Source organism: Camelus bactrianus, chromosome 27 (assembly GCF_048773025.1).
Source record: "Camelus bactrianus isolate YW-2024 breed Bactrian camel chromosome 27, ASM4877302v1, whole genome shotgun sequence".
Classification (NCBI taxonomy): Eukaryota; Metazoa; Chordata; class Mammalia; order Artiodactyla; family Camelidae; genus Camelus; species Camelus bactrianus.
This window is the reverse complement of record NC_133565.1, coordinates 34,863,227-34,889,013: the sequence shown is the minus strand read 5'-3', so window position 1 is coordinate 34,889,013 and position 25,787 is coordinate 34,863,227. Positions and strand designations below refer to the sequence as shown.

The 25,787-nt window shown below is 50.3% G+C and overlaps 1 protein-coding gene across 2 annotated transcripts in view; it reads left to right on the top strand.

Moving 5' to 3' along the window:
* THSD4 (thrombospondin type 1 domain containing 4) overlaps positions 1–25,122 on the top strand; it is a 485,629-nt gene extending 460,507 nt beyond the window's left edge. For both annotated transcript variants that reach the window (XM_074353946.1, XM_074353947.1), the window contains 7 exons: positions 49–178; positions 1,086–1,290; positions 1,871–2,044; positions 7,564–7,737; positions 14,209–14,388; positions 18,462–18,606; positions 19,075–25,122. In XM_074353946.1, the coding sequence (XP_074210047.1) occupies positions 49–178; positions 1,086–1,290; positions 1,871–2,044; positions 7,564–7,737; positions 14,209–14,388; positions 18,462–18,606; positions 19,075–19,217 (1,151 nt within the window). In that variant the 3' untranslated portion in view covers positions 19,218–25,122. The remainder of the gene's footprint in view (positions 1–48; positions 179–1,085; positions 1,291–1,870; positions 2,045–7,563; positions 7,738–14,208; positions 14,389–18,461; positions 18,607–19,074) is intronic.
* Positions 25,123–25,787: the final 665 nt, after the last annotated feature.

The window sequence follows — 25,787 nt, the reverse complement described above, 5'->3', positions numbered from 1 at the left end:
TTGGCATCCACAGCCTCACATTCAGGTGTGTCCTCCCCGTCCTTGCAGGATCGCAGTACCCGATTTTCCGCTGTGTGCACAGAAACACTCACGAAGAGGTGCCTGAGAGCTACTGTGACTCGAGCACGAAGCCGGCCCCCGAGGAGGAGCCCTGCAACATCTTCCCTTGCCCAGCCTTGTAAGACAGCCTCTCTGTTCCGGTCACCTTTAGCGGGCCACTTTCGGTTGCCTGTGCATAGGGCCCTCGTGGCGCACATGACGTAATTCTTAAGTCAGCCCACTTCTGATTTAGGAGCGGGAGGCTTGGTCTATGCAGTCTGGAGCAATCACGCCTGTCTTTCAGGGTTAACACGAGAGCGCGTGGCCATTAGCTGGTCAGCCTTTGGTAAAGTCGAGCGATTAATTAGGTCTTAGCTGGGCAGGGAAGACAGAGGGAGGTCAGTGCCGCAGGTGAGCTGTGTGCAGAGAGGGGATGATGAAGGTCGCCGGCACACCTGCCTGGAGTCAGTAGGAGAGTCTCAGGCACGAGCTCGGGCTGGTTATTGAATGATTTTTTTTTTAATTTTTTTAAAAACAAGGGGGAAAAGCCCTAACAGGAGTCAAAACCCTAATTCTCAAACTAATAAAATCAAAATTCTCATCTGAAGGCACAGTGAACACACGCTGACGTCTTCTTTAAGTAAATGGCAAAGCAGGATGGCGGAGGAGAGGACGTGTGAAGCTGGCGGGAAAAGAGTTAATGGAAAATAAGGAGGGCTGGGATAAGAGTTCTAAGTTAGTTCCGAAGTGGGTCATGTCCTATAGGGTAATAAAACTAGCCTTTGGAGTTACTCTTTTGACTAGATAGAAATTATTTGTGCCTTCTCGGCTTTTTGTAATGTCATGGAATCTGAGCCCTGATCACTGGTAAACAGCACATGGAGCAAAGCTGCATCCTTTACGGGGCCCCTGGCCGTAGGCGGACCGCCGGGCACCGCTCCAGGCTGGGGTCGAGGGCGAGGGCTCTGACGCTCTGAGAGCTGGCTCGGCCTCTCTCCCTGCTGACTGACCCGCCTGTCCCTCTCGCTGTCTCGCTCCCGAGCTAGCTGGGACATTGGGGAGTGGTCCGAGTGCAGCAAGACCTGCGGCCTGGGCACGCAGCACCGCCAGGTCCTGTGCCGCCAGGTGTACGCCAACCACAGCCTGACAGTGCAGCCCTACCGCTGCCAGCACCTGGAGAAGCCGGGCACCACCAGCACCTGCCAGCTCAAGATCTGCAGCGAGTGGCAGATCCGGACAGACTGGACCTCGGTACGCGGGGCAGGGCCGCCCGTGGGAGCTCCCCGTCCAAGACCCACCACCCACTCCTATTTCCCCCACCCCCGAGACCCACCGCCACCCTCCCGTTTCCCCCCTCCAAGACCTGATATGGGAGAACCTGGGGTCTCCAGGAGGACCCACCCTGAGGGTTTCTGGAAGGACTTTCCGGCAAACCATAGGATGTGCTGATCGCCGGACAGACCTAAGGGCTGACTTTCAGGGGGAGCCCCCGGGAGTCATGTGCACACAGGTCTCCTCCCTCTCAGGCAGCGTGGTGGAGTGAAGGCCACCAACCACTGGTAGAGCCAACTCCTCCTTCCGGTCCTGCTCTCCCATTTTACAGATGACAGGACTGAGGCCCAGAGGCTCAAAGTAGGCAAGACATCCAAGAAGGTCTTAGAGAGAAAAGGTGTGAAGTTTCAGGGCCGGGATCTTCCCCAGGTAGCATCGCATGGCAGAGGGCCTGGCCACCCAGGGGTCTCGCCCCGGTCCTGGGTTCAGGGGATGGGTGGCGAGAGTCCCCGGGGGCTGACCCTGCCCGCTGCGCTGACATGCGCTTGCTGGGTTTCAGTGCTCGGTGCCCTGCGGAGTGGGGCAGAGGACTCGGGACGTGAAGTGTGTGAGCAACCTCGGGGACGTGGTTGACGATGAGGAGTGCAACATGAAGCTGCGGCCCAGCGACATCGAGAACTGCGACATGGGGCCCTGCGCCAAGAGCTGGTTCCTCACCGAGTGGAGCGAGAGGGTAAGGACGGCGGCGGGTGGACTGCGGTCTGCGGGGCGGGTGGGCAGCAGCTCCGTGCCACCAGCTGCCCCAAACCACGTGAGGACACACTGCTAGCGCAGAATCCCCAGGGTAACTTCGGACTTGGGGGAAAGGCCCAGAGGTGAAATAGTGCAGGCTTGCTGCCTTCTTATGAAGACCGAGGGCTCCGAGATCCAGGCGTGGGCTGCAACAATCCACTGAATTCTTCCTAACACACTATCCATTTGAATATTAAATAATGAAATTCTAAATAAAGTGAATAATTACCTCACACCTCTCCTACCTACATTTTGGGAGTGCCTGGCGTATGATGGGCGCTCAGCCAGTGGCAGGCGCCTTCCCTGCTTCTTATGAACTCAGAACAGCCCACGGAGTTCTCCTCCCCAGGAGCCTGGCCTCCCTGGGGGCCCCTGATGTCTGGCATCAAGGAGGAACTCGAAGGCATAGATCGTTCATCAGGAGCCCACTGGTTCCCCGTGTACAGGGAAGCCAATAGGGATGGAGTTCATCTATCAAAGACAAAAATCAGATTTACCTCAGGAGAGAGAAGGGTCGTGGAGCTGGCCGGTGGTGATGGCTGCACAACAGTGTGGATGGAAATGCCTCCGACTCAGAGGCTGGGGCAGATTAAAGTGATACATTCCATCTTATGTGCATTTTACCATAGTGAAAACTCGGGGGAAATACTGAGCACAGTTACAGAACATCCCTTGGGGAGAGGGAGGGCGCGGGGGGTGATGAGCTGGGCCTGCCGTTTTGGGGGGAAGCTGCTGATTGGCTGGCAGTGGGGGTGTTCTGACCGGGGCGGCTGAGCCACTCATTCATGAACCATTTCTGGGTTTCTGGGTTCTCCAGAGGACCTTGGAAGTTTAACTGGGATACAGGCATGATTGGCTACCTCTGCCAGTCTGTCCTTAGTGCCTCCCTCTCAGACCAGGTCTGCAAAGTTCCCCTTATCAGAATCCCGCACAGTACTTCCAAACTGTAACGTGCCTACAAGTCACCTGGAAACCTTTTTACAGGGCAGGGTCTGAGACAGCACTGGGAGGTGGGCTCCCGGGGGCCTGAGGCCGCCCTGGAGCAAGGGTGGAGGACCAGCCAAATGCACAGAGCCTTAGGAAACACTGCTGAGCTCGTGGGTCCTGTTCCCCGGGCATCGCTGGGCCAACAGTGCGAGATCTCAAGCTCAGAGGAGTAAACGGTCACCTGCCAGCAGACTCGCACCCACACCGCCACGCCAGTTGATTCCGATTGGCCAGCATCCATTCTAAGCAGTCAGAGCCCACCAGGGACCAGCTACTGAGTGTTCTGAGCGTCCACCCTGCAAGTATGCACATGGGTTTCCACTCGTTTCGTGTCATAAGATGCCCCCGTGGTCCCATCCCTCTCATCAGACAGTAGTGACCCACAGCAGTGGGCACTGCCACTGAGAAAGAAAGGAGGAGCAGACCTGTGTGGCAGCCCTCACGCCACATTCAGAACCATCCTGGAGATTCTCACCCAGTGATCTGGCTTCTTGTGGGTTCCCGACCTCTTGTGGCTTACAGCCCCTGTCCCTTAACCCCAAGACGGTCCTCAGATAGAGACTTCCTGATGCAAAGACCGACCTCTAGGAGGAGCAGCTCACAGTGCCTCCTGTCTCAGGGGTGGACTGCAACGGCCAGCAGATTAGCCATCAGGCAGGCACTGGCCAAAGGGAAACGCACGGAAAGCAGGTGCCAGTCTAAAGGTGTCTGCTGACGCAGACTTCTGCCCCTAAAGCTGAGTGGGGCAGCGTTCACCCCAGTTTTGTTTGGTACCCCTCCTCTCCAAGCTCCCGACCGTGTACAGCAGCTCCTGGCATTGTGGAAGCAGTGCTGGGGTGCGATTCAGAATCACCCGGCTTAGCCAGCACGAGGGAGCCCCGCGGCACCCAGGCACAGGTCTGGTTGCTCTGTCAGAGGTGCACGGGGTGTCGAGACACGTTGTTTCTAGTGCAGCCTGTGCTGTCAGGAGGTTTCCGTTCACACTGAACCGAAGTGTCTCTTGCCGACCCCCTCTCGGGCCCTGTAGAAAATCTGAGTGCGCTCTCCTCGCGCGGCCGCCCTGCAAACACCGAGGGACGCCTTCCACTTCTTATCCAGGCTAAACATCCCCCGTTTCTTCGACTAATTCTTTCGTGTTTCTGGACGCCTGGTCATCCCGAAACTCACTCGTGCTCACGGTAAACTTGATGGATTTAGTGTGTAAGCCAGTGAATGAAAAGAATGATGCCGGCTTTCATTTTCATATTGGAAAGATTCCTTTTAAAATAATATTCTTTCTTTGGTCATAACGTAACATATGCTATCATAAAAAATATTTAATAATCAGAAAAGCAGACCTGTCATCTCTTCACTAGAAGATAACAATTTAAAGTATTTAAGGTATGCTGCCAAGCTCTTTTCTATTTGTACATACTTGGCGTTTATAGCTTTTTTATACTCATATTTATTTTAAGGATATAAATCATAATATACGTATCCTTTGGTAACCCACTTTTTTCACTTCTGTATTTATTGTAAACATTTTAAGGGTATCGAAAACCTTTCATGCATGACCAGATCTTAATCAGAATAAAATACTTCAGTTTGACTACTAAGATTGAACCAACCCCCTGTTCTTTATTTCCCCTCCAGTAAAGGCTTATAAATTTCACTTTAATGTAAATTTCCTTTGTATTTTCACATAAGTACTTGCTGGATTGGACCCTTTTCTGAAAATTCTAAATAGAGGAAAGAATGAGCACTTTATTCCTCTGTTTAGAGAATATTTTATTATTCTTTTTCGGGAAAGATATTTTAAGCCATGTAAGTTTGGCGCTACGTGGTAAGTGAGTAATTTTGCTTTACCCCCAGGGTAGATTGTTTCTCTAGAACGTTCATGCTAGTTTTAGAGTAGCTGAGTTGGGAGAAGGTGTGGCTGGGTTTGAGGGAGGCACGGGGGCTTTGGGACCACTTCCCCAAGGCCTTAGGTCAGGTTAGAACTTGAGCAAGCTGCTGACTCTCTGACCCTCAGTTTCCTCATCTGTAACGTAGCAGAGCGAGCATGAAAGACACACACCCCTGAAACCACGACGTAGCAGGGGGCGCAGTGAGATGGGCCTTCGAGCTACCAGTTAGCCTGTCGAACGGTTCAGCCCCCCCAGGAATGACCAGCTGGTGGCAGCCGTCCACATTTGCGAGGGGGCTTTGTATAAAAATGACCCCGTTAAGCTTTAGCCTGCACTATGCGGCTGTCCACCCCAGGAGTAAACATGTCCTGAGCGTCTCCAACACGCGAGGCAGGAATGAGACTCAGCCTCCATTTCATGAGCTCACGTGGGAGAGATGAAAGAAGACGACATCAAAGTGTACGAACACTTAAAGATTCAGAGCGTGTCCTGTTGCTCAAGTTAAAATTAATCTCCACCTGATTGAGTTGACATTGGAAACAACCTGAATCTTTTCAAACTTCTAGGGCCCTAGGGGTCTCCTGACTTGTTGACTCACTTGAGGAAACTCCTTGCAGCCACCTTCAGCTGAGGCTGGGCCCTGTCAGGCCTGGGGCATCGTGGACCTTTTTGTTCTGCAAATCATGACAAGTTTAAACACACGTGCAGTTTTTAATCACAACAGAAAAAAAAAAAAAAAAGAAATCTTAGCCCTCCAGCCTCAATTTTTTAACAGCCAATTTCTTCTAAGGATGTTTTTCTCCAAAGGAAAAAATAAGTAAAGATACTGAGTTATTTACATTACAGATGATGCGTAAAACTGAAGTTCAGGAATAATCGTTAGAGCCGGATGGTCCCTGAGGGGCAGCTGGGCTGAGTTTAGCGTTTAACGGATGCTGGAGTGAGAGGACAGTCCTCACCAGAGAGCTGCCTAGGAATTCCAGGCATTTCTGTGTTCCGTCAGCCCAGGAGTTCAGTTGGGAGTCTGGTCCTTTTCTGGCTCCCACAGCGAGTTTGGTCCTTCCCTTAGGCAGATCCTTCAGAGACAGTGTGTGTCACTGCCTCACTTTGAAGGTTGGTCTCTGCTGCCTGGTAGGGACCCCCGTTCCCCTCAGTCCTGCGGAGACGCTTCCTGGGCCAAGCCCAGTGCAGGCAGCTCCCTTCAGTTTACATTTGTTTTGCTTTTCGCTGCAGTTGGCATGATAAAGTGATGTTCCTCTGCCAGGCTCATCCTTGTCGTGTTCTCTCGGTGGGCACTGGCTTGGTCCTTAACATTCTCCCTCTCAGTTAAGCACATGGGGGTGTGGGAAACGTTCCCAGATGCATGCACATGACTTGATTTGGAAAGCAGAAAATTGAGTCAGAAAGTCCATGGGACATTACGTGGAAAGAAATATTCTTAGGATTTGAAAAAATGATAACATAGATTTGACTTACCTTGTGTTCTTTAGGAGAATTTAAATATCTTGAGTGTTTAATATTAAGAAAAGGACCACGTAATACATGTCTGAAGCCAAAACACAACTTTTAGCCTAGAATATTCCAATTACTGTAACAAAGGATATTTTCTAACCTAAGGGACTGATTCATTGTCTCAGATTTCTAATAATGCAGATAGAGTGTAAGTCGTGAAAAGTTTTTCGGAGCCTGTAGGGGAGAAAAAACTTTTCCTGTACCCTCGTATGTTCTGTGCTGGAAGCCTGCGAATTAAGCTGACAAAAGCCAGGTTAATAGGAGAAAAGCATATAAATTTTATTTGGTGTTATTTTTTTTTAACATGGCACAGGGGGCTTCATAGAAAAGAAGTGAAAATCTCAAAGAAGTGTTTAGACTTGAGGACTTATGTACCATTTTTATAATAGACAATAAATTATAAATGACTAGGCAAAGGAAAGGGGCCTAAGCTTCCAGGGGCAGTAAATTGTAGAGTAGTGGATGAGAAGCTGATGGAAGATGAGGGTTATTTCAGTAAGGTTTGTTTGTGCAGACTTACCTTGGCATCAACCCCCCGTCATCAGTAATAAGAATGTTCTCCTCTTCCTGTTACTAAGTGGAAATTTCCCACAGGAAATTTACACCCTGCTTTTAGGCAGCAAAGGGGAGGGCAGAGAACCCTCCCTGCATCTGCTGTTTCTCAACTGCCTTCAGCTCAAAATAATCAACTGCTGGGGAAGGGAGAGCATAGTTCAGGGGCAGAGTGTGTGTTTAGCGTGCGTGAGGTCCTGAGTCCAATCCCCAGTACCTCCATTAAAATAATAATCATCATCAATATGCCAAAGCAGCATGCTTAGGGGTGGCATGCTCTAATGCCTTTTAAGCTATTTGCTCCAGAGAGACTTCCCCCCTGAGGAGTCAGACCCAGCTTCGCAGCGGTCGTGTAATTACTCATCCTGGGCTGTGGTTTTATAAGACTAGACAGCAACGCACAAAAAAGAAAACAGAAGCTTTGATAAGGAAACCGGAGTGTTCGGTCCTCCTCTGCACCTTTTGGGAGTGGCCCCGGGCCCCGCGGGGTCCCCCCTCTCAGGCGCCCTGTCCTGTCCCGCAGTGCTCGGCGGAGTGCGGGGCCGGAGTGCGGACGCGCGCGGTGGTCTGCATGACCAACCACGTCAGCAGCCTGCCACTGGAGGGCTGCGGGAACAACCGGCCGGCGGAGGCCGCCCCCTGCGACAACGGGCCTTGCACGGGCAAGGTGGAGTGGTTTGCCGGGAGCTGGAGCCAGGTGAGTGGCCGGAACGCGGGTGTCTGTCTGCCCCTGGCGAGAGGCAGCAGGGCAGAGGGGCCAGGAAGCGGGGCGCGGTGTTACCGGGGATGCGGGGTCCATTGCCCGTGACCCTGGAGAAGCCGCTTCTGACGCTCTTGGAGCCTCGTTCGGTCAACGGTACTTACTGAGCACCCACTCTGTCGTCTTCCAAGCCTGTGGGAAAATCCGCGAGCAAAACAAATCTCTCTCCCCGCAGGGAGCTTAGGTCCACTGGGCTTCCTTGTCTATAAAGCGCTGGTAATGACAGCACATATGAGGCGACTTCTAGAAGAAACAAAGTCCTGTGTCCAAAGCATGTGGCACAGTGCCCGGCACACAGTAAACGCACAATAAATCGTAACTTCTACTGCTATTATTTTTGTTCTTAATAAAGCCAATTGTGTCTGTATTTGAGCGTCAAAGGCAGAAATAGATGTGACCCAGCAATTCCACTTCTGGAGCTAAGGTGATTACCTGGGAGAGACAGCTGCACCCCGCTGTTCACAGCAGCATTATTCATGGTAGCCAGGGTATGAAAATAAGCTGTGTGTCCACAGATGAACAGACGAACTGTGGCCTTTGTTCACAGTGGAATATTATTCAGCCTTTAAAAAGGACGTCCTGCCATTTGTAACAACATGGATGGGCCTGGAGGGCATTATGCCAAGTGAAATAAGCCAGACACAGAAGGACACATACTGCAGGGCAAATGCTCACATGCGAAATCTGAAATAACGTCAGACTCAGAGAAGCAGAATAGAATGGTGGTTGCCAGGGGCTGGGGGTGGGGGAAAGGGGAAGAGGCTGGTAAAAGGGTACAAAGCAGTTATGAGACGAGTAAGTTCCGGGGTTCTGATGTGCAAAGTGGTGACTGTAGTTTAGGAGGTTAACACTGTACTGTATAATTGACACTAACAGAGTGAAACCTAAGTGCTCTCCCATATACACACAAAACAGGTAAGCCTGTGAGGGGATGGATGTGTTAACTTGATTGTAAGAATCCTTTCCCTGCGACGTAAATCATGTCATCGTGTGTGTACGTTAACTGTATCATTTGTCAGTTTTGTGTCAGTAAAGCTGGGGGAAAGGAGCAGAAATAGACAAAGTGAAGGCTGTTCTTTATAAAGAACCGATAATACTGAACACTTCAGTAAAGCAATGAATGAAGTAACTTAATTGATCAATTAATTTTTTCCTTAGTGTTCCAGAATTGAACATGAGCCCCCAGAGAGCGTTCCCTCTTTGCCCTGTTATGATTACCATCAGTATTTTGAGTTCTTGGGCAATTTAGCATTTGGCTCCCAGGGCTGGCTGGTTCTCCAAAGACTTTTTGGCTGATAATCATGATTTACACATTATCTGGACCTCTGGCTCCATATAGAATTTTATTTCTTTTAAGTAGCTTTAAAAGCAGACCCTGAAAAAAAAAATGGACGCCTTGTCCTTGTAAATTGATACAACCCCTTTGGAAAGCAACTTGGCAATAAAAGTCAAGAACCGTAAAAATGCTCGTTCGCCTTAACCCAGTCACCCCACTCTTGGGACTTCATTTTAAGGAGAAAAAGAGACTTTTTCAACAGAGGTGTTCCTGACAGCAGGGCGGTTGGGGTTATTATGGTCTATCACAGCTCGTTCAAATGTTACGTAGCGACAACAATGACAATTAAGGAGACATGGAAATTATGTGTGGTATAATGGCAGCTGAAAAACAAAACATGAAAATACATGAACCCTGTCTCAGCCACTTCAGAGTATAGTTTTTTATATAAACGACATAGGAAATGTTTTCTTCTCACATTTCCTTTAATGTCTTTATAATACAAGCTGCAAAATATAGAAAATTCAGGAAAAAAAAAAAAAGAGAGAGAGAGAATTCAAGTCCGTCCAGTGCTGCCTGAGTGGGTATCAGAGGGAGACAGACGCGGTGACTGACCCCAGCTCTGCTTCCCTTGGTTCTCTGACGTGGGGCAGGTAATCTAACCCCTCTGAGCTTGTTTCCTCACCCAAACATGAGGGTAATAATGCCAGCCTCCTAGGGTTGTCAATGGGTTTTCATGAGATGCGGCACAGATAAAGGGTCCCCACTGCCTGGGATGCGGGGAGCACTTACTAAATATCACTGTCCTTTTCTCCGTGCTTGTTGTTTTCTTCTGCCAGTGTTTCTATCTCATTGTTGGCAGCAAAGCACCGAGGATCTAGACCCCAAGGGTGACTCAGAAGTGGAGTGTGTATGGGGCACTGATCGCACCGAGTGGCCCTGGAGACCGAGGCCCCGGGAAGAGCCCTGGGAACCTGTAATGTCGGGTCAGAACAGCGTCCGCACAGGCAGGAGAAGCAGTGCGTTTCACCCGCACGTCCCCCAGGGTCGGAAGCGGAGCGGGATCAGGGCTCGGGGCTTTTTGCCGTGGGCCTCCTGTCGACTGCAGACCTCCTCGGAGAACTGAGAAGCGTGCGAATCCTGGTGAAGGCGGCATTCATTTCTGCTAAGATTAGAAACATAGAATGTATTACCCTGCCATCCAAAGGGTTGGGACGTGGTTGACGGTGGGCAAGGTTTTAGTTCTGACTTTATAAGAAGGTCAGAGCCTGCCGGCACCTCCCTGCCCTCAGAGTTCGATATTATCCCCAAAGAAAATGAAATGCAGCACGCTTATTTATTGAAAGTAAATCTTAAACATGAACTGACTTAAGAGTAGAAAAATAAATATTCCTTCCAGCCGCGTGGTTTGCATGAGAATGGGCCTCTGGAACACCCCACCAGCCTGGTCACAGTGACCAGTCCAGGGTGGACGTGTGGCCCAAGCCGAGCCAAACGGAGTCCTTCGCTGGGACTTTGAATGTGGACTCGGGGAAGAGACCCCCTGGGAAGCCATGAGCACGGGGCCTCGCAGGGGCCGTGCTGCGGGTGCGGAGAAGCCGGCGGGAGAGACAGAGACCCAGCAGGCTTGGGGAGGCCTTCTCTCCTCTGGAGGCAGAGTAGCCGGCTCTCGCTGGTGAGGGTTTCCTCCAGGTCTGTTACTCATGCCCAGGAGCTTTCCTTCTTCCCTGCAGGTTCTGGGTTTGCTTCTCCCTTAGGCCTCCTTAGTTCCTGGGGGCCTTTCACAGCCTTTAACCATAGGGAGCAGCCCTCTCGCCCGCCCCGGCATCTGCATCACGTTTATCCCCAGTGGCGTCTGAGCAGACAGCGCCACTCTCTTCGCTCTCGGATCAGTGAGCCACCAAAGTCCGACTGCAGGGATTCTTTAGGTGTCGGAACAGGCCTGGCTGCTGCCACGTCTCAGGGGAAGCGCTCGTCCCTGTTAGACCCCGCGCTGCCTCCTGCGCTTTCCTCCACGAGCCAGCGTTTCATCTGGTGTTTGCGTTATCCTGCTGCTTATTGTTGATTTTCACCTGCAAGACCGCTGTCAGCTTCTTATGCATTTTTTATGTTAAGTCTTTTGAATGTGGGACTATTTTTGTCTTCATTTTTACCCAGTCTACATGTTTCTATTTTTCAAGAGCTGCATTTTAACCGTTCACATTTATTGTAACCACTTATCTGCAGGGACTTTTTCCCGCCACCTTATTTTGTGTCTTCTGTTTGGTTTTCCATTGCCGTGCTTTGCTGGGTTCTTCCCTCTTTCCTTCCACACGTTTGTGTTGGTCAGGTTTCCTTAATTCCTTTTCCCCCTCTAACATTTTGGGAGTTATCATTCCTATTTTTATTCATCTAGTGATAACAGAAGAAAAAAGATTTAGCATATGGTTTAAACTTTGATATTTCTATCAGCGTCGAGGCATCAGTAACCACGTCCTCCCCTAAAAGAAAACAGAAGCCTCAAGTTCTTCTGTTTACGTCCTCTCTCAGTCTGCAGTACATCCACAGCGATGCTGAGGTCATCTGGATTTAGCTCCATATTAATGTTAATTAATTTTATAGAAAATACTAATACTAATTTAAATTTTAAAATGCCTTTTTTCCCCTCCAAAGTTTTCTTAATCAAAATATAATTCAACATCATAAAATTTACCCTGTTAAAGTATGTAATTTAGTGATCTTAATATATTTACAGAGTTGTGCAGTTGTCACCACGATCTGATTCCAGAACACTTTCATCATGCCCAGAAGAAACTCCATCTCCATTTAGTACCCGTAGCTTTTACTGAAGTCTTTGCCAATTTCTGCTTTTGTCTCCTATGCCTTCTTCCTGGTTCTTTTTCATTTTGGGAGAGACCATAATCCAACAAATCTTCCCAAGGATTTGTAAGCCGTGAGTTTTCTGAGCCCCTAAACGTCTGGAAATGTCTTCCCTTTGCTCTTTGACTTGAATGCTCCCAGTAGGGGCAGGTGGCTTTGCCTTTCCGTGGCGCAGTCAGTCTCCTGGTCAGTCTCCTAGCCGATCACTGTCTCACTGCCCCCAGGCCTCCCTCCTGTTCCTCATACCCGCACGTCCACCGCCATCCTCACCTGAAGCACTTGAGCCCCTTCCTCTTTGCTAGAAAGTGCAAAGCACGGAGATTTCTTGCCCTGCATTTTGGACTGTGACTTTCTCCTTCAATTCAATTTCATCCGTCTTTTCACCAAAGATTCCCCGTAATTTCTGGCCCACCAAGGATGAGTGCGCCTTCCTGTTTTTAGATACTGTCTCATGCAACCCATATACCCCCACACACATCCACGCACTGGGTCCTAGACACGCGGATTCTGCCCTTGCTGGGCGTTTACGGTAGGAGGAGCCTGAGACATGCTCATTCACTCCTAATTACCTAGCATCTTCAAGGACTTTCCAAACACGCCGTAAAATCACCTCAGGTCTTCACAGCCTGCAGTTCTGCCAAACACTCAGCAAAGACTCTGACCCTCAGAGCAGTCAGGAGTCTTTCAGAGCAGGTTTCCAAACCGTCCCTGCCCCCACCTTTGCAGGTGAGACAGTAGAGACCTGGGGAGGTGCAGTGTCTTGGCCTAAGATTCCGAACTGTTGAGTGACGATGTCTAGACTAGTTTCCCTGTCTCCTGACTTCAGTCCAAGGTTCTCCTGCCACCGCCAGCACCCCACCACCCCCAGACCCTTTGCACGCACCTCACTCCTGCAAGAGAAGCCAGACCTTTGCCTGGCAGCCTGTTGCTCCCCTCCTGCCTCCAGTTCCTTCACTGTCTGCAGCACTTGAGAGAAATATGAACACAAATATACTTCAAACCAATAGTAAACTAACATTGTGATACGCAGTGTTACACGCAGATGAGAAGGATCACGTGCAGGGAAACCCCACGTAACACACGCCCCACAAACCACGTGGCTGCAACACAGTCTGCCTGTGATGCTGGGATTGGACCAACCTCCAGCATAATTAATTAATTAATTAATTAATGACATGGAAGAAAGTGGGAAAAATAAACTAAGGAGCCTTGTCATTTTCCCGATGTCTGTGAAGATGGCGGAGAAAAAAGGCCCGAAGTGCAATGGCTAACGGAGGTGCTGCTTGTGGCCTGTGCGGCTGACCCAGGGTCTGCGGGCCTAGGCTTGTTTCTTTCCCCTGGCAGTGACGTGGGTTCCCCCCGTCTTTGTTTCGCATGTACCTGCTGTGGAAGCGAGGCTAATATTAAGAGTTGCAGCCGTAGACGTTTTTAACAGGCTTTTCATAAAGGGAGTAGATTCTTTAAAGTCTTTAAAATTATATAGATCACAGCTTGTAAAAATTTTTAATCAAAAAGTATTAAGAGTAAACCAAATGTGAACAAGAAACATTTTTTTACAAAGTAATAGATATGAAACGGAGTAATTTATGAGCAGTTACATGCACCGTATTTCTATAACCTAACAAAACGCACCGAGACGTGGAAATGTCTGACCGGCCTCTTTGTGGCCACGACCCCAGCAAGCTTGGCTCCAGGTTAGGAAGTCAGGCGGTCGGACAGTCAGAGGCTTCCTGCCTTCCAACAGGGGGCGGAGGGCTGACCGCAGGAGGGCTGACGGTGTCTCAAGTCTGTGGTCTTCTTCCGAGCTTCGTGTGTCCCACAGAATTTTCATTTAGCCCTTTATCCACAGGCACGCAGACTCTGGGAAACCAATTCGTTCCCAGTGTCTGCCTCCTAAAAACCCAGCAGATAAACCAGCAAGTCAGTTCACTGATCCACAGTGAGAGGTGTCAGAGTCTACCCGACAAAACCACCAGATCGACTGGCTGGCGTGTTCCTGTGGGAAAGGCTGGGGGGCACCAGGGCACCAGGGTCTCAGCGTCCAGCATCTCAGGCTGCGGAAACTCAGGGCGCCCACTCTCCTTCCAGACACAGAACTGTCGGGAAAACTGGAACCTGCGTGCGGCTTCTCCTCCAGATACGCTTCCCGGCGCCCTGGGGCTCTTCCTCGCTGACTCCATGGTGGAAAGCTCCGGGGAACGTCCCTCAGCGGACAGGAGCCCTGGTCCCCTTTCCCGCATGTGACACCCGTCTCCCTCTGCTACTTTCTGCAGTGTTCCATCGAGTGTGGCAGCGGAACCCAGCAGAGGGAGGTGATCTGTGTTAGGAAGAACGCAGACACCTTTGAAGTGCTGGACCCCCGTGAGTGTTCCTTCCTGGAGAAACCCCCCAGCCAGCAATCCTGCCACCTCAAGCCTTGCGGGGCCAAGTGGTTCAGCACAGAATGGAGCATGGTGAGTCGTGGAGCTCCAGGTAGGGGCTGCATCCGCACATCAGCTTTCCTGCCACTGGCACCCCGGGCCCTCTGCTGGGCACCAGGCGCCGGGCTCAGCCCTCAAGCAGATTCCCTAGTCGGGGCACCCTGGACTCAGCCTGCTTGGTCTGGGGGAGCGTGAGGCTGGGACGGTCCTGATTTCTAAACGGTAGAGGCCATAAAACAGTGACTCGCAGGCTTTTGTGTGCATAAGAATCAGCTGGGATCTTGTTTGCAAAGACCAATCCCGGGTCCAGCCTGGCCAAGGAATTTGCTCCTTGGGTGAGCTGGCTCCAGCTGTAAGACTCCTGCAGAGGACTGATGGCCGAAGGGGTTCAAGGGTGCTGTTGAGAATACAGCATGCATGAAGTGACCTCGTGATAAAACGCACTGGAGGAATTTGTCAGGCCTCCGCACCTGTGTGTGTGTGTGTGTGTGTGTGTGTGTGTGTGTGTGTGTGTGTGTGTGTCTACAGTTTTTAAAATTCCTACAGACAATATGGATTATGGGACTGATCCCGTTTTTCTCTTTGAATTGGCTGCCAGGGAACTCAGAGCCAAAATGGTGGTCCAACTCTAAGAGAGAACTTAGCAGAACTTACAAAGTGGCTTAAAGGTGCTAATGTTCCCCGGCTTCTCTTTCTTTTTCCTACTTTTATCTTCTTCTTACCCCAGCTTCCTAATTTTTTTTTTTTATCTTGTGGTTGTCTAAGTATTTCACAAACCTTCTCAAATCCTTTTTCTAAGGAAGGAGGGGAGCGTGTAAATGAAGAGAGACAGAGACAAAGGCAGAGTTAGTACAGACACAGGTGACTAAGGCAGGAAATGGCAAAGGATGGAAATAGTGATACATCTTTTTTTTTCAAGTGGAAGACTTTATTTTTAAGAAACTTCCTAAAACAGAAAACCTCCTCAGGCCATGTTCCTGGTGACGAGTTAGCACAGCTTCGACACAGGGGGACGGGGGTTCTTTCTGCTTTTTGTCACGAAAGGTCTTCAAGCAGTGGCTGTGGGTGAGCCCAGAGCAAAACCAGAGCCTTTTTCAATATCGTTCAAAGGTGATCGAAGGGATTTGCTTATAAAATACATGAATACAAGCTGAGAATTCCGTTTCCAAACTGTGTATGTCTGCTCTGGTGACAGTGGCCATTTGGGCACGTGGTGACCCACACCTCGGAGGCAAATGGCAACAAGGGAGGTGTTGAGTTTCAAAGGTGCTCTGCCGACTTCTGAGAAATACCATTTAATTATTTTGATGTTGGCCAAGGCCCTTGAGAACACAGGCACAGAGCACCATTTTCTTCTGCCCTTTGGTTTGGAGAGTCTAGAAAAGGCCAGGCTCACCAGGCCACATCAAAGGAGACAAACTCCAACACACCTGCCAGGAAGCCACCCAGATGTCCCTCACCTGGTCAATGGATAAGGAGACCGGTGCATGCATCCAAGCAACGGGCACCACTCGGGAACAGGAACAAGTGAACTGATACTTCCCATGACACAGAGGAGCCTCAAATGCATTTTGCTAAACGAAAGACCCCAAAAGCTATATATTGTGTGATTCCATTTACATAATATTCTATAAAAGGCAGCACTGTAGGGGCAGAGGCCAGACCAGTGATTGCCGGAGGAAGCGGGCTGTGCGAATCTCACTACAAAGAGATAACACGGGGATTTGTTGTGTGTGATGAAACCTTCTGCCTCGTTGGCAGTGGGACACACGTGACTCTGAATTTGTCAAAGCTCACAGAACTGAGCACCACAAAATGTGAATTTTTCTGCATGTAAGTTGAAAATAAATAAGTAAGCCGAAACAAATGTGAAATAAGTAGTTACTATGGTAGCAAAGATGGTGACGAAAGCTGGACATTTTTTAATTTATCTTGTTTTATAAATTTGAGTTTGCAACTAAGTAAATATTTTATATAATTATAAGGCAAACTTTTTTAAAAAGAATCCCTAAAAATGGAAACTGCAATGAAGCAAATTAACCTAAATGTGTATCCAGTTGGTGGCATCAGCACACTTGCACGTGGCTCTAAACCACAGTAATTTGGCTGTCCATCACTAAACACAGAAAGAGCCACAGAAAAACGTTTACATTGTTTGCAATAATCACATTTTTGAGTGACAGCTGCCGTACTGTGTTCTGAGGTGGTTGGGTATATAATGTGTGATCAGGTAAATGAATAATCTGCTTTATGGAACTGGAAGTGTGATAGTGCATATATGATAATATGATGGTATGGCTCTGTTATCCCCAACATCCCTGAGAAATAGGATTCTCAACTTAGGAGAAAGAAGATACAGACAAAAAATAGAAGAGATTTAAGTGAAAATCCTGTTGTTCTGAATTTGGATTAGAAATAACAGTATGAAATCACAAATTAATTTATCTTAAAGAAATTTTTTTCCTGTCTTACCCATTGAAAGAGCCTAGAAACAGTGAGCAAGACAGCAGCAAAGGGCACTCCCATCAGCCAGAATGCGGTTTCACAATACCCCTCTGCACTAAGAGGAGCCGTCCTTCTTAGAGAGTGGCTGGTTCCAGGTCCGGGGCTGCACAGGTAGAGATGAGACTGGGATGTCTTTTCCTACCGGGAAGCAAGGAAGTTCTCAAAGGCAACTGAGTTCACATGCAGAGGACTCAAGAATCAGCTTTTAGGGGCTCCTGCTAGCCACTGACGGGGCATCAATGAGCCTCAGAAAAAATAATAACTCCTGTAGATTGAACGAAATACACTGTGTATGTTTAATCCATCCATTTATTAGAAGCTTATATGATAAAAAAAAAAAAACTAATTAGAGGACCCACCGTTGGTGGATATTCAGGCAGCCTACTCACTTCTGAAACCTGATAAAGAAAGAAAATGATCAAGCATTTACCCTTCTCCCCTAAACAAGCTGTGCCCCTGGGCAAGCAGAGACTACGCGTATGTAAGGAGCAGGGGGGGAGGGCCTTTAGATTCCTGGCTTGTAAAAGAAGAGGTGACGGGTGTTATCACCATTTCTCAAAGCCAAGTGAACTAACCAGTCATGCACCTCCCACTGCAAGCAAGACCGAAGTTTCATCACACACAGCAGATCCCCATGGATCGTTTCAGCCCCGATGAGCTACTGCCCATCACGGGCTGCCAGCCGCCCCCAAAGAGAGACCACCACATGCATCCTGTGAAGTAGTCTCAGCACCAGAAGACCAATCCCGCACCTGTCAGGGCCTCTTCTGGATCCAGCTTCCAGTTTACAGGAAATACAGAAGACAGAGGAATGAGTTAACCTGTTCCATGGGGATGCGGTCAGCAAAATCCGGACTGTGGGTAACTCCACAGGACAAACGACTCAGCTCCTCCAACAAATGAGGTGCAAGGGGAAAAAACACAGCAGAGGGGAACCTGTGGATTAAGAGAGTCATAGAAGGCATATCCAACAACTGCAATGTGCAGACCTGATGTGGGTCCTGATTCAAAAAACAGAAAACTGTATTTAAAAACCAACATGTAAAAAATTGGAAACAGGAGCACCGAATATACATTTGAAGATATGTAGCTATTGTTTTGTTTTGTTGTTTTTGGTTTTTGGTTTTATTTATTTATTTATTTTTGGGCTGGGGGGGCGGTAATTAGGTTTATTTATTTACTTATTTACTTATTTTAATGGAGGTACTGGGGATTGAACCCAGGACCTTGCATATGCTTAGCAGGCACTCTACCCCTGATACAGAACTACTGTTAATTTCTAGGTATAATACTGGTATTGCGGTATTTTTATGAGTCCTTGTCTTTTAGAGCCACAAACTGAAACGTTATGGAAGAAGTGATATGATGTCTCGATTTGCTTCAAAATAACGTGGGGCACGGACCTGGGTGGTGTGTAGGTGGGAACGTGACTGGCCTGGAGCTGGTGGTGTGGAAGCTGGTTGATGGGCGGGGGGAGTTCGTTTTAATACTCCGTCTCCTTTTGGAGATGTCCGCAACTTCCCATTATCCGCCTTCTCCGGTGCGCTGAGCCAGCGGGCCGCGAGAAAGCTGAACCCCCCCCCCCCCGCCTCCCCGTGCAGTGCTCCAAGAGCTGCCAGGGCGGGTTCCGCGTCCGCGAGGTGCGCTGCCTGTCGGACGACATGACCCTAAGCAGCCTCTGCGACCCTCAGCTGAAGCCAGGAGAGAGAGAAACTTGTAACCCTCAGGACTGTGTCCCTGAAGTTGGTAAGTAGATTCCTCTCCTGGCGTAAAAGACTCGTCTTTCTTAAGCTCCGTCAGGGCCCCTGGTGTGACACGGCCAAAGCCGTCTAGGCCTCTCTGTGACCTTGCGCAGAGTCACGGAGTTCGGGGGCCGAGGGGGGTGGGTCAGCCCCCTTTTGGTGTAAATTTCATGCTTTACGGTGGCTGTTTATAGCACAGCTGGGGATCCAAGTCACCCGCCAACAGATAAGCCCAAATGGGAGTTGAATAAAATGGCAGTGAACTCAGAGAACTGGATCCATCATCCCTAAGGTCAGAGTAGAGAGGTCTCAGCTTCACGGTTAAAGCAAGCATAGAGGCTGCCGTCCCACCTCACGCCTGCCGTCGGCAGTAAGCAGCGGCCACCTCCGCGGCCGCCCTGGCGCCGCGGCCCGGGCGCTCAGGCCGCCTCCCTGTGTGTCGTCCCCCCCCCCCCCCCCCCCCCCGCCGCAGACGAGAACTGCAGGGACCGGTACTACAACTGCAACGTGGTGGTCCAGGCGAGGCTCTGCGTCTACAACTACTACACGGCCGCCTGCTGCGCCTCCTGCACGCGCGTGGCCAGCAGGCGCTCGGGCTTCCTGGGGAGCAGATAACCCGCCGCGTCGCATCGGCTGGCGGGTCCGGAGCCTGCGAGCAGGGGTGCCGGCTGCCCGCCGCCCCGCCAGGGGGCGCCCTGGCCTGTGGCGCTGCCGGCCGCCTAAGTCACCGCCCCGCCTTCGTAACGTGTGCACTCGGTGCCCGGGAGCAAGGCCACCGGTATCCTTTGAGCATCGCCGTAAGCTGATGACCCCGCCTCCAGGACCCCGGCACCTGCGCTGTCTGCAAACCACGCGTGGGTGGGGGCTGGGGGGGTGAGTGTACGCGCGGGCAACCCCCGTCCCGAGTGAGTCGGCAGCCGGGCCCTGCCTGGGCGCTGCTTCATCCCGGCTGCGCCCGGCCTTTCCAGCCCCGGCGCCCCTTGGAGAGTCAGAGGAGACGGCACCACCCCCCCACCCCACCCCCGCAGAGCCTCGCTGCCGCAGAGCCTTGCTGATGCGCCCGCACCCCCGTTACCTCGCCCCCGGCTGTGCCTGTTTTCATTCTCACAGACAGCAGGCTCTTCTCCTGCCTACGACACAGATATCTCATGCCAGTATAGCGCTTTATTGTTTCGAGGTGTATTCAGAGGTATTAGCTCGTTAGCGGCTCGCAACACCCCAGAAGGGGAGGCGGGGAGTGAATGATTGTCCTCATTTTACTAACAAGGAAACCGAGACTGAGCTTAGGTAGCTGACCTGCCGTATCAGGTGGTAACTGACCTGGTCACCAGCAGAGCTGAGTCCCGACCCCAGTCGTCTGACCACAAAACCCTCACCCCCAGGCCTGCCCAGAAGTCTTAGGTCTGCAGGAAGTAGCTTCATTGCAGACCAAGAAGCCAAGAAGTTTCCCCATCAGCAAACAAAGCCCAGACCTTTGAGTTCTCTCTTCTGGCCAAAGGTCAAGTCTTTGTCCCTTGTGCTCCGTTGTTCCAGGAGTCTATTTCTTTTTATCCCTTCCCCTGCAAAGTCACAGCCCTGGTTACAGGACTCTGCATGTCTTCTTAAACCCCATCCTTAATGGAACTATGCCATGAGACAAGAAAGCCATAGGGGTAACAGGGTGACTGAAATTCTGATTCCTCTCCCCAGCGATATGTGCTGCCCATGGAATCCCCCATCAGGGCCCTTGTGACTGTTCATCTCCCGGAGCTGACTTCCAGAGCGCACAGCTCTGTGCCCTGGGCTCTGGCCCTGTCCTCAGCCACCTTTCCTGGGCCATATACCACATATTGCCCAGCAGAAAGTCTAACCAACCCATCCCAACAAAAGCCCTAGATATTTATGTTAGAAAGAGGCTCCCTTGGGTCCTTCTGGTTTGATTTGCGGATTTCTCTCTGTGACTTTGCATCCCTCCGTGCCTCCATGACTCATAACCCATTTCCCCTCCCAGACCGAAGCACTGAGATCTCTATTAATGCAGCCAGCCTGGGAGAAGGGGCTGTGAACAACTCTGCCATGGCTGTAGCGGCAGTTTTCCCTGATTGACTTCAACTCACTCTGTAGTGCCAGAGGCCTCGGGCTGGAAGGAGAAAGTGCATATCAAAAGATAAGCTTCTGAAAAATCAATTAACAAGAAGGAGAAGAAGAGGGTGGGGAAAATATGTATGTGTGTTCTTACACCCTCTAAGGAAAATATCAGGCTAAACAAATTGGAAGCTTAGAGAAAATTTATCTTACTTAGAACTACGATTCTGGGCATTTGCTCTGAAATTCGTAGCAACCGAGTTTCTCTCATGAGCCCTTTAACCCAAAACTCTGCTAATTTGATGATGACTTAGCTTCAGGAAGCAGTACCACCAGCTCAGTCTGACACACTCTGTTAGGGTCCCACGACCCTTGGACTTTCAGCAATTCTACATGGCTTTTCTGCAGGTGTCCTTCTCTTCCTGGAGAGCCCCAGCCACCATTTCCCCAAAGCACCCCCATCTCTCCTGATTCTTAATGTAACTCGTGCAATAAGCCATAGGGCAGAGGCCCAGATTCCCGTGCCCACCAAGCAAAAACAGACCAGAGAAGCCAAGCGAGTAGGTGATTTCCGTCCAGTGCCCACTGCCCCGCTCTCTCCACCTGCTTTTGCGTCTTGTCCCAGGGGAGCATTTCCTTGGCGTAGCCGCCCTCCGATCTTGCTGAACAAGCCCATCGTTCAAAGGATTCCTTGGAGGAGCCTTTCTCCACCTGCTGGGGGGCAGAGCAAGACCAACGGGTGGAAAAGCAGAAGGGCTGGTTTCAGCTCAGATGAAGGGAAGGCCTTCTAGCCGCCCAGGCTGCCCCGCACATACCGAAGGGGCTCTCCAGCCTAGAAGGGATTCTCCGTCACGTGGGAGGGGGCACGCCAGGTCCTCCTGACTCGGGGCCCCCACAGCTGGCTGGGGCAGTGATGGCTTCGTCTCTTTGCTGCCCAGCAGTGTCCTCTGGCTCCCAGATGGCACCTAACAATTCTTTAAAAGGGCAGTGGTCCTCCAGGAGAATGGCCATCCTGCCAGGTGTAGAACTGGGTGGAAGCAAATGGGTCAATCCCGTGTCTTTAGGAGAAAAAAGTACAGAAAATAGGGGTCTTTTTTCTTTCGCAGCAAACAGTTGAGCTAGTCTTGGAATTCATTTATCTCTGGAAAGGTTATAAATGACTAGATTAGGGCTTTTATCAACTTGCCTTGGAAATCCAGTTTTTACTAATTTCCTTGTTTCTTGCATCAATGTCTAAATGCCTCTGTTCTCAGCACAACGCACATGATAAGGTCAGTGAGTGTGTCCAGTGACGATGCTCCTGGGGAGGGAGTCTGGGGAGAGCGCCCTTCTGATGGCTTCCTCCCTCCTTGGCCCCCATTCTCTCACCCTCTTCTCTGTGACCCCCCATCTCCTTTTCAGTCCTCTGCCGGCTCCCTTAATTGGTCACAATACAGAATTGAGATTTACATTTTAATATAGCTTTTTTTTTTCTGTGTCCCGAATTGCCTCATTCCCTGCTCTGAACTTTTAAATAAGATAAATTAAAGCTGTTCTATGTTTTTCTCACAAAAAAATCAACAAAACACTAAAACAGAAGTAGTTTGGTTTTTAGTAGGAAAAGGAAACAGTGCCCCTTTGCAGCCAACGCAAAGGCCATTCAGTGCAGCTCATCCTTCCCATCCTCCCGTTGACTCACATTTCTCCCTCTAGAAACGGAACAAATACGTTAAGAAATACGTTAAGCCCAAAAAATAGAAAGAAAAAAAAAAGCTTGTAAACCCGGCCACTGGGTGGAGTCAGTTCAGCTCATTAGAAGTGTGTTTGGTGCCCCTGCTGGCAAGCTGGTGGGGGACCCAGAAGCACACAGTCTGTCCCTGCCGTGGAGTTGCTGCAAGACAGAGGCGCTCAGAACTGTCCCCTGCTGTCCCTTTGCCTTACTTCTCTGGTCCAGGGTTCTCAGAGCTTGTGTCATTTCCTTACCCTCAAAGTGCTCAGCATTCAACACTCTTTCCTTTAAAAAGGGCAGCCTTCCCGCGGGATGGAAACGGGGGACACTAGCTTCATTTCTTTCCATCAAGCTGCGTGGCAGAGAGAGAAGCCCAGATGTTACTAGTAGCTTTCTGAACCAGTGGCTCTCTTCTTCTTTAATATAGCCATCTTCGAATTTAAATACCAGTTTTCTGATAGAGAAGACATACATGTAAGTGGTAAAAGGAAACACAGCTTCCCTTAAAACAGGCTGAATAATCAAACCCGAAGAAACCCCTATCGGCCGGGCAGGTGGAGGCCCACGCGTTGATCATTGCATAGGGAACATTTTGAATGTGGCTTAATAGGAAATCAAACACCTTCCTGGTGAATGTGGTGGATGCCAGGAAGTTGGAGAGAGAACATCTTGAGTGACAGTTTCTAGAACCACAAAGGAATGGGAGACAGGAACAAAACCTGGATCTTAGAAGTTCGCCAGGAAGCAACGTGAAGTCCCACCTTTGGATTTAAAAATGTACATACATACAGGTACAAGGTGGGGGAGGTAGAAGAGTTTCAGCTGACTAAACTCAGTGTGGGTCAAGAAAGTAGGGTGGAACTACCCCCAAAAAACCACAATAAACAACAACAAGAACACAAGACATTTAGGCTGCACGAGGAGAAGGCGCTGGTGAGCCGTGCTGGCAGTGGTCGGACACTTTAGGAAGAATATTGATAACAGGTGACATTCAGATGAGCGTGCCCGACCCTGACGAGCGGTGGGAGGACCAGCGGAAAGGGCTCCGTGAAGGCATCCGCCTTGGGGTGGCGCCCTGCGCGCCGTCCGAGGCCCAGGAGGGGAACGTGCAGGGAGGCAGATTTTAGCTCTTGCGGGAGAACCGCCTTTCTGCAAGTGAGAGGTTCGGAAGGCAGAGGGCTCTGTGGGTGGTCCCTGGAGGACTCAGCAGAGGCCAAATGGCCGTTTGTCGTGGACGCTGAAGGGCAGGTTCCAGCACCCAGGTGGGGCAACACAACTCTTACGGTTCTTTCCAAGTCTGGGCTTTGGCGACTCTAAGTAGGACAGCTTTGAGTGACTCGCCTGCTCTGGGATGGCCCGTACATGGCACGTGTGCTTCCCGTTGCTATGACTACCGCCTTGAGCCCAGCGTTGCTCCCCACCCCCAGACCTGACCGTGGCCTCGGCCCTCAGAGACCCACTAGCAAATTGGCCAGGGCTGCCCCATCTGGTCCTGCTTCATAAGTGAGTAACCAGATGTCCCGATGGCTAGTTCCCTGCCCAGGGTCCCACACCTTGATGGGGACAGAGCCTCAACCAGACTAGGACCCTCTTTGCTTTCCCGCACTTCTGCTGGAGCGAAGTCACCCCCTCCGCTGTGAACCATCCCGCACTCCTGGTTCCTTCTATTCAGTGGGTATCAGTGGGAGACCGCCATCGTGCTGCGGAGTAGTGACCCCCACAGGGTGGGAGCCTCCAGCCAGCTTTCTCAGCATCTTCCAGACACTGAGTCCTTTGCCTCAGTGAGAGGAAAGCCATTCTGTTACCCAAACCTAATTTCCACTTGCCTTGACCCCCCTAGATCCCCACCATTCAGTTTGATGGAAGGATATACTTTGTTATAACTTATTATTTTGTTCTTTGTAAATACAAGATGTTTATAGGAAATGTGTATTCTGAACTCTGCAGGCCAAATGAGTCACTACCCCAAAATAGTTCTATTATTTAGAATATGTTAATTTTAAAGGGACCTAATAGGTATTTATTTGCATATTCGATCCACCCTTGTGTAAAATCATGGGATCCTACTAACCCAGCTTCCTGGAAAGTTGCTGCACGCAATGTCCTGTTCTAAGTCCGTAGTTACGATTCAGTATACTGACTGGCCAAATTCCTTGGGTTTCAAGTTTAAATATAAATTACTCTGCTTTTTGACGCGTTCAGGGGCTTTTACGCCTGGCGTTGTACCTGAAACAGGTCTGTCTGGATGCCACGTTTCCACCTTAAATATCACATTTGCTCATATAATCTGCCCTCTCCTCACACCCCCCCCAACACACACACACACATTTGGAGGAGGAACCAGGCAAGTCTTTTTCGGCCTTTCTCTTTGTCCTGCCTCATTTGCTAGAATCACCCGCGGTAAGTTGCTGGGAGGCTGAGCTGGGACGGAGGCAGGGTCCCCTGGGATGGGAGGCAGTCCCTGCTGTGACCACGCCTCCAGGGTCCCCGGATGGCGACTGCTGGCTGGGAGCTCTGAGTGGTCCTGTCACCTGCACAGTCAGGAGCGAGGAACCCCCGGCATGCTCTCCGCCTGCCCCGTGTCACCCCTGTGGTGTCAGTTACTGCTCAAGGAGGTGGAGGGCAGAGGGCACATTATATGAGTGAATGAAGTCTGTTTTCTCTTCAGCAAAAATGACAACTATTTTTGTGTATGACTAATTTATTTTTATTATTGTAAAAATACAATAAACTGGTTTTAAAAACTCAGCTTTGTGGACACGTTGGTGCTTTCTCAGGCCTCATTCTGTTTCTGCTCACGTTGCTTCACACAGCCGAGCCCTTTAGCGATCAGTTGGCCTGTGGGGCTCTGGGGGTGGCCGGGACACTCAGACAGCTGGGAACACAGGACATCACATGCTGGCTTCCACTGAGCCTCAGCCTTGGCTGAGGAGCTTAAGAGAAGACACTCAGGTATGTGCACTTTTACAGGATTTCATGTTTTTTACAGGACTGCACTTTTACAGGTATTTCTTTAAACCTCCCCCGGGGCAGGGAGGGCTGGGACCCGCCTGCTGACTCACTGAGACTCTGGCTCTCCGCGGGCTGCCTGCGCCCTGGGCTTGAGCTCAGCAGAGTGTTTGACAGAGTCTTTCAGGTTATCTTGGTGCAGAATAATGTGAACTGAGGTTTGGGTGGTCACACTCACCGCACGTCATCCTGGACGCGAGAGTCTGTGGCAGAGTGCCCGCCGGCCCTGCCCGTGACCCCGCCCGTGACCCCGCGCTGCTCCCGCTTCCTCAACGGCTCTCAGAGGTGCTTCCTGCCCCTCCCCCACTCCCATCCACCTTGTCTGCCTGGAAAATCTCTCCTTATTTTCTTTTTTTTAAATTGTGATAGAATTCACTTAACAAAATTCACTGTTTTAATCATTA